At 38.9% G+C, this 13,171-nt stretch overlaps 2 protein-coding genes across 2 annotated transcripts; one reads left to right on the forward strand and one right to left on the reverse strand.

Moving 5' to 3' along the window:
• The first annotated feature begins 623 nt into the window (after positions 1-623).
• On the forward strand, positions 624-3,372 carry LOC135943668 (uncharacterized). The gene is made up of 13 exons (XM_065490318.1): positions 624-731; positions 934-1,043; positions 1,094-1,154; positions 1,207-1,368; positions 1,419-1,564; positions 1,620-1,778; positions 1,838-1,967; positions 2,022-2,204; positions 2,264-2,464; positions 2,514-2,629; positions 2,684-2,857; positions 2,908-3,055; positions 3,113-3,372. The coding sequence occupies exons 2-13, from the start codon at positions 936-938 to the stop codon at positions 3,301-3,303; spliced, it is 1,779 nt and encodes a 592-aa protein (XP_065346390.1). The 5' UTR covers positions 624-731; positions 934-935; the 3' UTR covers positions 3,304-3,372.
• Positions 3,373-8,237: 4,865 nt separating this feature from the next.
• On the reverse strand, positions 8,238-12,743 carry LOC135943667 (serine-rich adhesin for platelets-like). Its single transcript, XM_065490317.1, has 25 exons — positions 12,664-12,743; positions 12,558-12,609; positions 12,404-12,463; positions 12,257-12,350; positions 12,173-12,201; positions 11,989-12,009; positions 11,880-11,938; positions 11,716-11,824; positions 11,462-11,663; positions 11,380-11,411; positions 11,172-11,330; positions 10,825-11,122; positions 10,678-10,770; positions 10,093-10,619; positions 9,987-10,036; positions 9,823-9,934; positions 9,577-9,766; positions 9,498-9,514; positions 9,392-9,438; positions 9,222-9,339; positions 8,979-9,168; positions 8,902-8,921; positions 8,792-8,841; positions 8,613-8,739; positions 8,238-8,549 (listed from the first exon to the last, which is right to left on the reverse strand). The coding sequence occupies exons 1-25, from the start codon at positions 12,709-12,711 to the stop codon at positions 8,323-8,325; spliced, it is 2,931 nt and encodes a 976-aa protein (XP_065346389.1). The 5' UTR covers positions 12,712-12,743; the 3' UTR covers positions 8,238-8,322.
• Positions 12,744-13,171: the final 428 nt, after the last annotated feature.

The raw sequence follows: 13,171 nt of genomic DNA on the forward strand, positions 1-13,171 counted from the left end.
GGTTGCAGAGCGAGTTGCTCGCTCACGCGCGCGCGGTTTTTCCGCGATTGCCGCCGCCGAGTGACATGTGGTGATAATGGTTTTCAGTAGGTGTCACGGGATAATTCCCGCGCACAGAGAGAGCGCTCTCATATTTTTGCACATGACACACGCAGTGAATTTGCCTCGGCCGGGACAAAGGCTCCCCCTTTCAATACCAGAGCCTCAGCAGAGCGATACGTCATTGAATAATGCGCGAAGCGATATTGAGTACTAAAGAAAGCTTTATTAGCTTTTCCAGAGCGGAGTGAAAGCAAAATATAATCTAATGGCATTTTTATTTGCAGAATTTTTTTCTTTTCTTCCTCTCGAGGCAATAACTGGCGAGGAAGGCAGATACATTCATATTGAACTCCTCGTGCTATAATGAAATATTTCTAATAAATTGAGAAGTATCGCATCTCCAGCAACATATTTTTAGAATGTCCGGTTCACAATCTGTTGGACTCTCGTCAGCGATCGGATATTTTCACGAAGTAAAGACACTATCTAACTGGTGACCTCTATGCCTTTGATCTGATATCATTGCTTTTCGGCATTGAAACCATCAGAAATGAACGAGAAGACAAAGCCAGCCTTTAGAGCATTAGTTTGTGTCTGATGTTCACGATTGCTGTTTCGTTTGCGACTGATTAGCACTCCCCTGTGTTTCACAGAATATCCTAAAGGCCAGATTTGGTTATTTCGGAAAGGTCAGACGGAAATATCATTCAATTTTTTGTTCGGTTGAAATTAAATACAGCTTCCTGCTATATTTTTTCGCATTTCTAAAATAAACAGCTTTTGCTTAACACCGAGGAAGCTGCGTTTAGTTTCAACTTAAACATTTTTACAGCGTCATGCCCTTCTGCGTGCATTATGGCATCTATAAACAATTTCATTTAATTTTAGCAGAAATGGCGAAAATCGATCAAATTAATCTTTGCATCTGCATATTTATTGGCATATGCGCTTTTCAATATTGCACGGCAAATGGTTCTCGTAGGTATGGGATTGACGTAAAGGTAAATAATCGTATTCTTAAGATTACAAATTATTATTGGATTTTTTGCAGCTTGTAAATGTGACAGACTGTCCAGATTACGGAAAACCTAAACCATCTATCAAAGCACCAGGTAATTCAGCCATGAAAATTTTCCGTTTTATTTTTTAACAAATAAATTTAAGTGTTCTCAAGAGAACCTGAAAACCTGAGTTTCCGCGATTGTGGTGTCTGGCAATCCGAAAGCAGCGAAGAAAAAGCTCCTTGGCACGTCGTATTGGAAACATCGGAAAGAGTCGATTGCGGAGGCATTCTCATCTCGGAAAAAACTATCCTCGCGACGCATAGTAAAAAAAATAAAAATGTAAAACCCAACCCCTCTAATGTGAAATCAAAGGGTGCAAGGAAGTTTATAAAGAATTCAAGAAGGGCAATCGAGTCAGGATTTACGGTGGCCCATGTGAGACGCAGGATGATTTGAGCACATGCCACAGATTTCAATTCTTTGATAAAGGTAGAGGGTCAGGACTCCTCAATCAAAAGGTAAGAAATAAAATAGCAGTCTTTTCAATCGAGCAGCTTAAATGCAAACACATAGGTGTTGGACGCGCATCTCATAAATATGGTTGGGATGCCATATTTGTATGTGTGGAACGTTGAGAATTTGAACTTGAGTGACAGTTTAAAACCAGTATGCCTGTGGAATGAAGACAGTTCGAGGGACGGAGAGCTCCAGTTTAGCAAAGAGGACTCCTATGTAAGTGGAATAATTTTCACTCTCGAATTGAACCCATTTATATTAGATACACTCTGCAGGGATTTGTTGGAAATTTGAGTGGCTACACGGACACTGAAAAGTGCTTCTCCTCTGAATCACTTGTGCCAAACTTACTCTGTGGTGTATACAACCGTTTAATTTGCTTAAATAAGAGTCTACATTCATGGAGTGAGCTGGTTTTTTTTAGCAGAAAAAATATTTAATTTTGTTGTAATACCGAAGGTAAAAAATTCCTACTTATCCGAGATGGAGGCCGTTATTACGTAAGGGGAGCAGAAGGTTTTAAGGGCGAAAATAGTAGTCGCGTTGCTTGGTTAGATCTACTCTTGGATATCAAAACTATTGCGTCTTATTCAACGGATATAGCAGCCATGCCAGCCATCCCGGAGACGAAAAAGAAACACGGTGAAATTATAAATTTATTTGTTAGAGTTTGCTATTAAAAAATTATTCTTGTTGTTTAGATTTTGGTATAAAAGAGAGCTTCGAAAACTGTGGAAGCGTGAATTACCAAGTGCAAGCGGAGGAAATGCCTTGCTTCTCGAACGATTCTGCTATCAGAGGCCATGACCCTTGGCACGCGAGCCTCACCTTGCACTTTGGCTCTGATCCCAAATATAATTATTGCGGAGCGACACTCATTTCACAAAAGGCACTTCTTACAGGTTTCATTTCTTTACAAATTAAGTGAAGAGAATCAATTTGAGCTCATAGCTGCCCATTGCTTGTTTGATGAACTCGGCAAGAAACTGGCCGCCAGCAAAGTTGACATTCATCTTGGCATGTACGATTTCTACAATGCTGCAGAGGAATCGCGGCAAAATTTGAGGGTTAACAAAAACTAACCAAGTGGTCTTATTGATTTTTTTACGTACTTCTTGTAGGCAGCATCAATTTTGATTCATCCTGACTACAATCACAGCAGCGGAAGCAAAAGGCACGACTTGGCTCTGGTGCTTGTAGGGGAAAGTCAAATCAACGTCACAGACTCGGTTCGACCCATTTGTCTTTGGAATGTCGACTACGATTTAGAAAAGATTGCAAACAGCAATGGAAAAGTAAGAAAATCCGATTTTTTGAAGTTAAAGTTCTAACTCCTAAAGAACAGTTGGTCGGCCGGGCGTTGACAGACGGGCAGAACGCAAGGTACCTACAGAAAATCGACCTGAGAGTAACTCCGTACGTTGAGTGTTTTGGAAGCAACCGCGTCTTTTTTGCCGAGTACATGTATCCCACAGAGAATTTCTGTGCCACAGGTTGGTCTATATAAGGCGAGACGTTTTTTAAGCAAGTAAAAAATTAAATCAATGCAGACAATGGCTTGAGTATCAAGGAAGGAGGAACCGGATTGGTGTTTTACAACTCGACATTGCGACGCTATTTCCTCAGAGGAGTTTTGATCGAAAGAATCACAAGCAGCAACCGCAGTACAGGCAGCTATTCACTTTTCACCGATACCACCAACTACATGACATGGATTGTACAAAATTCTAGTCTTGATTAACCGTATCGATTTACAGCGTGAAAAAATTATGTTATATCATAGAATTAAAACTTGATAAAACAAACAGCATCACACAATGTTTCTAACCATTAGCAGGATTTTATCAGAACTTAGGCAACCTGTTCGACAATAGCGTAATACACGTTGCCTACTCGTGACTCCCACAGGCGTCGTCGGTCGTTGTTAGTGGGCTTAAGTAGCGAGCCGCAATTATAAGGAGACCAAGAGGAAAGTCGCTCAAAACACAAGGAAGCCGCAAGTTATATTGCTCGTTCAATGAATTTCGGCCTGTATGTGAGTTGAATTTGGCAGAACTAAAGGGAAATGAGAAAGTGAAGCGGGCTCGAGGAGTGAGTGCAAGAGAGAGAAGTATAATTCTAAAAAGCAGTGGCGGCTCTGATATGTACACACCACTCGAGAGTTTGAGCGCGGAGCAGTGATTATTTCAAGGTATAGTGCTTCGCTTTTAGAGAGGAGGAGTTACAGTGGAAGGCTTTTTGCCTGCCTTCCGTGGAAATAACCCTTTTCAGCCGGGCAAAGTGCGATGCCAAATAAATTCCTCGAGGAGGCTACCCACCTGCCTACTGCCTCCCTGTTGCCGTCGGCAGCTCTTTTGTTTCGTAATTTAAACGCCCACCTAGAAAGAAGCCCGCAAATTCTGCAAGCCTCATTTTTGTTCTGCGCAGAAAAGACGCTTTAATCGGATTTGGTCCCAACATGAGCAATTAGAATCGTCATGACAACAGCCACTCGAACAGGAAATTTGGTATTATTATTCTCGCCGCTTCTCCTTACTCAAATAATTGCCCGCTTTAGGGATTACGCATTATCCCAGAACAATAGACTACAAAACACAAGTGAACACATTATGTATAATATTTTCAACTGAGTTTGGCTTGTTGATGAAACAAAAATGTCTAGGAAAAAATATTTTATGGAGATTTTACGCTTGGAATTTTCCCATTTCAAGTGCATGATTACAAGTTGCAAAACAGTAAGTACCGATCCAAATAAAAATGTTGACTTTCTTCGAAATATAAACTCTTTTTGGTCAGAAACGAAGGAGGCGATTAATTCTTGTTGGACCATGCAATTTTACCTCTCCAAAAACGTTCTACGAGTCAATATAGGTATCTGAAAACCACATAATTGGTACTCGACATCGTTCATTCAAAATCTTACGATTCATATTTTCGTTTCTGATTTTATTCCTTCCCTTCACGATCAATTCACCGGTTTGCATCATGACAGTGAAATTCTCCGCTTAATGAATTGCATTTTAAAAACAGCAAACACTTGAAAAGCATTTTTCGATTTGTGCTTCTAATGAAAATGTTTTGTTCCTCTGCATTCCACGTTGAACAGACCCAAACAAATGAAAAAAACCATTCACTTGTTTTGTGCTATTTCATGTCGATGCACTGGATTTCGAATGCCGGTTCGTTTTTAAAATTATTGAAATGCTACACAGGATAAATGCGGCAAACTTGATACATAATTTAATCAGTCTGATCGTGCATAAATAAATTGAGCACGAGTGGCAACATCAAAGCGCGGTCGAAAAAGTCAGCACAATCCATCGGTCCGACGTCAAAGTTGGCACACGATAAAATATTTCACTGAATCAAATTTTAATTCGCCCTCGCCGGCTGGCAGGCTCATCAATTATTTGACATGGAAATTGCCGGCATCGAGGGCACGTGAAAATTGGCATTTTTCAGCGTTCGGGGGAGTGTCGTGTCGGTTAGTCGTGGCGAATTCCTCATTGATTTTGAAGCGACAGCTCAAATTTTGCACGTGGCGCAGACAGACAGACGCGCGTAATTACGTTTGACAATGGTGGTCTCTCTCACTCTCCGCTGTGAATGCAGCAGTAATTATTGGCCATAATTCACGGATTATGCACTACACGCTGTTGGCTGCAAATAAGAGCTCTGCATTTGCATCACAATGCAGGCGTAGATTGCAACCGTGGATTTATATATTGTGGTGCCACCGCCGTCGCCGCCGTAGCACCCGCGTCGAGAGGGTATTAATTTAACATTGCACGCAGCGGATGATTTCCAAGCCGCGAAACATGATTGAATTATACATGGCGCTCAAGCTAGACGTCGGCCAACGCCGCCGCGTGTGCAACAAGCTGTAAATCAGGACCGGCAGTTGTTCCCAGCTCAAGGATTATTTCAGCCTGAGATTTTCAATTATGGAGCACAGATGTCCCGCCCAGATGATACACCGCTTGCCGGATCGGCTCCTTTGTTTGGCGACAAATAAATAAGATTGTTTATGTGTAAAATCGAAATAATTCAAGTTGTTTAGTTTGACTGTCGAAGAAACTAAAACGTGTTATTTTTATTATTAAAGTCTCTACTTAATCAGATATTTACTGTAAATTAGGAAAAAGTTTATTAAAACTGAAGCATTAAAATCTTGAGGTTTTTATTTTAAATAAAAGCACCCTACTTAACTAGTTTTAGGCAAAAATTAAATAAAAATAATAGAGATTCCTCTCTATACGAATTCTCCAGTGACTCATTTATTAAAAGTATTTACAAGAATCAATAATTTAAATTTGACGCGTATATATGATGATTTCCCTGGCACGCTGGTGAATCAAAATCTCAAAGTTAACTCATCAAACTATAGCTTCTGCGAGCTGTGATGATTTTGCAGATAGTGATCTCCTCGTTCCGCACTTCTGGTTTGCATTTTCATATCTAAATATTTCACTCATTGCGAAAGCGCGTCTCTCGAAATTTCCGGCGATGTGTAACACCACTCAGAATTTATGCAAATCGCCTCACATAATCCGCGAACTCCGTGGAGCGAACTACTGCTGCTGCACACTCGGAATAACACCGGGGACGTTCATGAAGTGAAAATAATGCAGAATTACATAAATTATGCGCGGAGAAGCGCACGTCAGACGCAGTGCGTTTGGAAATTCGTTTAACTAGTATGTGCCGGCAGCAGGACCATTTTTCTTCCGAACATGTCCTCCTCCGTTCAGTTTTGACGTCACTTAAAAAAGAATTTCCGTCGTCGTTTGGCTGGCTGCCTGCGATCCTGTGTCGGCGTCGCACAGCTTCCAGCGAGCGACGCACGACCGGGGAGATGCATTTGCATGTCAATGCTCGGCTGCATTATTGCACATCAAAACGCCATTTTAAACTGTGCCGGCTTCCATTAAGGCAGATGCAGCAGCGGCAGGAAGAAGAGTTGCACAGCACAGAATCGCAAGCGAGCGCGCGCGTGTGTGTGTTGTGCTAATGCAACACAGACAAAATTCTGCGCCGCCGCTCGGCTTTTTACCATATAAAAGGGCAAATTGAGCGTGACTGGCAAATGCGAGGGGGCATTCATGGCGATATTATGATGAGTATCCATCCACCCTTGAGTTGCTGCAGCATCCCCTTTGTGTACTTACCCGCCGAAGGAGCCTTAATGTGGCGTGCAGCTATTTCACTCCTCCCCCCGCCCTATCGACACCACAGCCCTGACTGAGTGAGAGAAGAAGACCGGGGCCCTCTTGTATCAGCCGCCTCCATCGGAAATATTCAATAATTCCGATTTCACGTAAATTCATTTTTTATTAGAAAAAATCTTGGGAGTTGCCGATTAATATTTTTGTTTATTCTTCTACTACTTCATTTAAGAAGTTGAGTTAAAGATGAAACAAAAGTCCTTATCACGCACACATTTCAGAATAATTAAAAAGCGAAGAAAATGCTGACAGAATGTAGCAGTTTCCTGCAAGCACGATTACTTTTAATCACTTACTAATCACATATTCATTATCCGACTTCTCTCTTCTGCAATGAGAAGGAAAATCTTTCATACGCTGCAGTCTTAAGTATTTGTGGCAGGTAATTCCGAGATTTTACAATTCTGAAAGAGACTCCTCGCTGGCGGCGGCGAGCAGCTGGCAGCCTTCAGTAATTCTGGTGCGTGCATCAAAATCGATTGCCCCCTATAGGCAACTCTTGAACAAGTTCTTGTCGGTGTGCTTGAGATGCATGCCGACTGGCATATTTTATAATTAAATTTTTCAGTTGGTTAGCTCTTGCTTGGGATTCATAAATTTTATTGAGATTTTGGGACACTTTTAGAAATTGCAATATTTTATTGAAATTTGTACAACGCAAATCTTATTAATTTTTGTGCCTTTTAATATCCCCCAATGTTCTAACTGACTTGGCCGTGCTAAAGGGGGTCCTGGAGGACTTAAAGCTTAGTCATCGAGAATGCGACAAAGTGAAGTCGAGTTGTGTGTGAGCAGTAGCTACGCGGCGGTGTTTTATGCTTTTATTATTCAAAAAGATACACACTCACACCATGTAATAAAATATGCATCATAAAACTTTGTTGTTTTTCTTACTTGAGCGCGCGGCAAAAGAGACAAATGGATTCGGCTCGAGAGCCGTGCCCTTATTCCGCTATTATAGATTATAAAATTTTCATCATCTTCTATCGTCGCGCTCGTAATGTATATAAGAAAGGAAAACGCTGACACAGAGATGCCCCCTGTATCTACTCGCCTTGCATCAGATATTGCATGTTTGTGGTAATGAATAAAAATGACCTCATTACCCGTCGCGAGATAAAAAAAATGGAACTTCTCGCTGCAGTAGTTTATCATCAATGGCATGGAAGATAATTTTCCCTTGCGCACTGTTGCGATTGATGCGCCCGTGATTGATCATTGCAATAAAAACGATAATCGTTCAAGAGGGAAAACCAAATGAGTTTTATGTTTAGTCAACAATTAGATGAAAAATATTTTTCAAAGGTACAAATTCAGCGTAGATTTGAAACTAAAATTGTGCTTTCGAACAATTCTGACCAACAGGCTCACTTTTAATTTTAAAACAAAACCAATAAACTGATTTAAAAGTTAGAACACACTTATTTCTTATACCAATAAATTGCATAAATTGTGCTGTTGATTACATCATTAAAATCAAATAAGGAATAATTAGCAGTGGAAATATACAAATATTTTTTCAATCTAAATCAATTTTAATTGCATAATATCCTCTTTCTTTCGGTGCAAGGAAAAGTGATTGTGGTGTAGTTCCCCAAGTAAATTCCGGCACAATCCCCAGTACTTGTTACATCCACGCCATTCGCGAAACCCGTGATCTTCCATCCAACTTGAGAGGGATCATATGCAACACTTCGGTCTGACCATTGCCAGTCCATGTTGTTTACCAATCGAAGTCCAATTCCCAGTACAAGATCAGAATCTTAAAGGTATATAATTTTCAATTGACAATTAAATATCAATATTTTGCAATGAGTTTAATTACGCTGTGGGATTGATGATGAGTCTTTTTTCAGCTCATAGATCAATCCTTGAAATTGTACTGCAGTTTTAATGCTGAGAAACGAACGTCCATTGCTTTTGCACCAATCTTCAGCTAGATAATTGCTAACCTAAATTTTCACAAAATGGTATAATATTATGTTAAATATATTTTCACTCAACTGGGTATCCTGATATGAAGTAGCTTTCTGTGAATGTTCTCAGTATATAATCTAAATTTTAAAAGTTAATTTTTCTGTTTGGCATTAAATTTGTTTACTAGAGGAACGTACGCTCAGTTAAACTCAGCGTGCTAATCAGAACAAAATTCAATATTAAAATATGAAATATGGTCAAAAATATTTTTTACGTTTCGCAAACAAATGGTAGTTGCGCATTGCAAAACAGGGAATGCAATTTTCCATTCATCATCATTTGACAGCTTCCCATTGATGAATTTGGGTGACCTGATTGCCAATTTAACTGGCCCTTGGAGTTCAATTGAATCCATTCTTGGCTTGATGTAGTTGATTTAACCCAAATTCGAGAGTTCAATTGATCTATAAAATGAATTTTACGAAAAACGAACTAAAGTTTATATTTCAATTCGTACTTGAAGATGCCAGAAGATCAAATGGTTCACCATCTATCTCGAATGGAATATCTAATGTGATGTGAGTCGCAGATTTGTCAATTGATTTGCAGTAGATATCGGCCTCATCAATGCAAAGCTATCAGACTATATAAGACTTTTTTAATTTTGATATTGAATTTCAAATTTACGTCGATCGAGAGAGGCACGAAATATCGTTTTGAAAATGAGTAAAGCACTAAGAAAAATAATTATCGTTTTAAATAAAATGCATAGTCGAGAAAAATACACTCAAACCTGAACTGTGTGTTGGGCTAATTAGGAAGGTGGGCAAAGAAATTAATATTTTGAGGTGTTGATTAAAGTACAACTATACATATTTTCACAAATAAAGTATGCTTGTTGGTCACATGGCGTTGTCCACAATGTATTGTGTTTAAATGTAAAGCATTCACCACTTTGCGCAGTGTTATTTATAGGTGTGGTGGATGTAATGACGCTTGTTGAAGGAATGTAGTACCCATTGACAAATCTCAAGTCAATAAAGTATGGGACGTTGTACCATTCTTTTAAGATGTTTATATCAAATATGATATTCTAAAAGAGAAAACGCAATATTTGCCTGTTGAAGCGGTAGTTTTTGCAGTTATTTCAGAAAATTCATTATAGCAATCCAAGGTTAACAGTTTCATTTTCTTTTCAGAACATTTCTTCACAGCTTCGTCATAGGTTACCTAAAATTCAAGGAAAATATAATCCGGTAGAATAAATTACATTAATCCAAACTGCTTCATTTTGCAGAATGGTGGTTCTCTCCTGTGATGAAAGTTGAAAGACTTATAGATGATGAATTTAAATTAATCCAAATTTATTCTGTTTGGAAAATTTTTACCAGATACAGGTGGAAGAGTGGTGCTCGTCGTGGTTGTTGATGTTGTTGTAGTAGTTGACGAAGTCGTGGTTGTTGTTGTTGTGGATGTAGTTGAAGTTGTTGTTGTGGTTGAAGTTGAAGTTGTGGTTGAAGTTGAAGTTGTGGTTGAGGTTGAAGTTGAAGTTGTGGTTGAGGTTGAAGTTGTGGTGAATGATGCAGGTGTTGTAGTTGTTAAAGTTGTGGAAGTGTTCGTGGAAGATGTTGTTGAAGTCGTGGTTGCATTCGTCGCTGCTGCTGACGTGGTTGTTGAATAAATTGAATTCTGTATTTCACTTCTTGTTGTATTGGTCGCTAGTAAGGTTGTTGGTTGCAAAGTGCTAGAAGTTGACACACTGGTTTGTGTAGTATTTCCCGGTTGGGTTTGCGTATTTGATGTTCCAAATATTGAAGCAGTTGTGTTTTGTTGGCTGTTATACGACAAAGTAGTAGGAGCTGCTCGAGGTGGAGTAATGCTTGTTCCAGTTGATACAGTAGAAGTTAAAATTGCCCTGAAATAATTATTTTTAGCAATGCATTTACATAAAAGTAAGATTAAAATAAATGTACGTAGATTCTGAAGTATCCTGTTCTGTTTGAGACGTTGCTCCCCCTTCAGTAGATAGTTCTGTCACTTCGGCGTCGGAGCCAGTTGAAGAAAGCCTATATTTAAATCATTTTAGTTATCAAGAGATAAAAACTTGTGTGCAAACGAACTCGTCACTGCTGTTTTCGGTTGGTGTAGCATCCATTGTGGTTTTACCTGTCGTGGTTTTACCCACAACCGTTTTGGGAGAAGACGTTGTTGCTCCTGGTGGATCAGGAACCTGGCAAACAAAGTTCGAGACCATATCGCACGTGATTCCAACGAGACCAAGGGAGTTGAGTCCCAAACAATCGCCGTCAGTGGATGGATCTTTTGGTGGAATCAATGCAGAGGCTAATTCACCTAACCAATCTGAGCCTCCATCGGTTACTTTAGACATTGACGTCAAGAGCGTTGACGATGATAGGCCTAGAACAGGATTTATTCGATAGTTATATTTCCATTAGAGCCCACCTACCGATGTCCCCGAGAAAGTCTTGCACTGAGTCCAATTGCGTGATTGAATTCAGGGACATTAGTTCGAGGCCCTGATCTTTGCATATGGTTTTTGCCTCGGGAACGGTTGCTTGATCACTTGGAACGATTAAATTTTTCCCTCCAACAAAATTCAAAACCGCTATAATTTTATTATGAGCAGAGCATTAATTTTTATGATTTATACAAACCGTCTGCGATTGAGCTTAAAGAGTCCAATCCCCTAATAGAGTTCAAGATTAGAAATTGATTTATAGCATTCATAGGTGTTACAAAGTTGATGGGTCTTCTTTTTGGGGATCCTCGCAGGCAAAATAGCTTTTTGTGTTACATGAGCCATTGTAAAATTGCCCATCTTGTTGGACAAGACATTTGCCTGGTCCACCAGGAGGGCTACCAGTTCCCCAATTTGAAAATGCGCTTGCTCCACCACCAGCCAAAGAAATTGATGCGAAAACTGGATCATCCGATAATCCTGGACTTTAATGTTAATATCAGGCTTCTTTTGAAAAAAAAAACGAGCAAACCTATATACTGCAAATAATCTGATATTTGCGATACTTCGTCTGGATTGTCGAATGATGTTACCGCCATGTGTTCTCTTTCACAAATTTTTTTGGCTTCTTCATATGTAGCCTGATTGAAATAGCTAATATAGTTGGTGGGAATAAAAAATGTCTTATTAAATTACCATTTCATTGGGAAACTTATATTTGTTAGACCCGATTCGGACAGTTTTGTAAGATGGCGCTGTGATACACTTGTTTATAAAGTTAATATTAACAATGAGAAAATATTACCATTGAATGCGTTGCGCCATCCTGTAATATATCCAATGAGAAAATATAAGACAATCGAATAAAATATTTGCACAGCGCACTTTTTAAAATTTTTAAATGAAATCATGATCAATGCAAAACGAAAAGAGACCTTGCTTTGGTCTGGCTTATAAAAATGTCAAAGTTAAATTTTAAATTATCCTACCTTCAATATTTGTTGAATTATTTCTTTTCCTGGTTGGAATTAAAGCATAGATTAAATTATTCTAAATAATGTTTACCAGATTACTTGTTCTTGCTTTTATTAAATTGAGAGCATTTCCTGCGACCGCAACACTTAATTATATGCAACCTCTTTGCACTCGCTGATTTAACGGCTTTAACTAGAATTAACAACTTTCATCATTTAAACTATCCATTAAAAATAATTAATTACTTTTGATTATGTTTCTGTGCAGTGGAGCATTAAAACTGATGCTTCCTTTTTTTCTTATGGCTAGAAGAAAATAATTTGTTTGAGTAATAAATTAATGCTGTTTATCTGTATAATTGCGTAGTTTAAGGTATTTTTTAATAATAATAATACCAACCCCATCCTTTCTTATTCCTAGACTGCTTGGATTGCTTGAAGTCTGAGCATGGCTGAAATTTCAATAAAGTATGAAATATTTCACTTATAGTTAATCAAACACGTACGATAAGTGAAACTAGAATCCAGAAAACAGCTAATGATGTTACATGCATCACATCGTCAAAGGAACTTTTATCGGACCCAATGCCACATTTATTTTGCTACTGTTGTTGTGCTGCTGCTGCAACAGCGGATCTGATGCTGACGTCAGAACTCGTGACGGAAGTAATATTTTCATAAACATGGTGCAGCCGCATGATACAGTAACGAAATTGAAAAATCAGAGCCAGCTGCAGCAGGATGTGGGCTATAGAATCAATGTCAACGACAATATAGATTATTGGAGTACAGAGTTTGAGCTGTACTATCAAAAAGTTTTTACTTTGCTTTCTTTATTACTATTTTATTTTTATATTTTGTATGTTATGACTTTGGCAAGAATAAACAATAATAATAATAATAATTTTTTTTTTTTAGTTTGGACCACAAACGAGCTGAAAATGGGGTTGCAGATCTTGCGATGATGATGACGCTGCGTTGGAGCAGATTCACCCCCTTCTTCTTCGCTCTTCT

The sequence above is a fragment of the Cloeon dipterum genome, chromosome 4, assembly GCF_949628265.1.
Source record: "Cloeon dipterum chromosome 4, ieCloDipt1.1, whole genome shotgun sequence".
NCBI classification, from domain to species: Eukaryota; Metazoa; Arthropoda; class Insecta; order Ephemeroptera; family Baetidae; genus Cloeon; species Cloeon dipterum.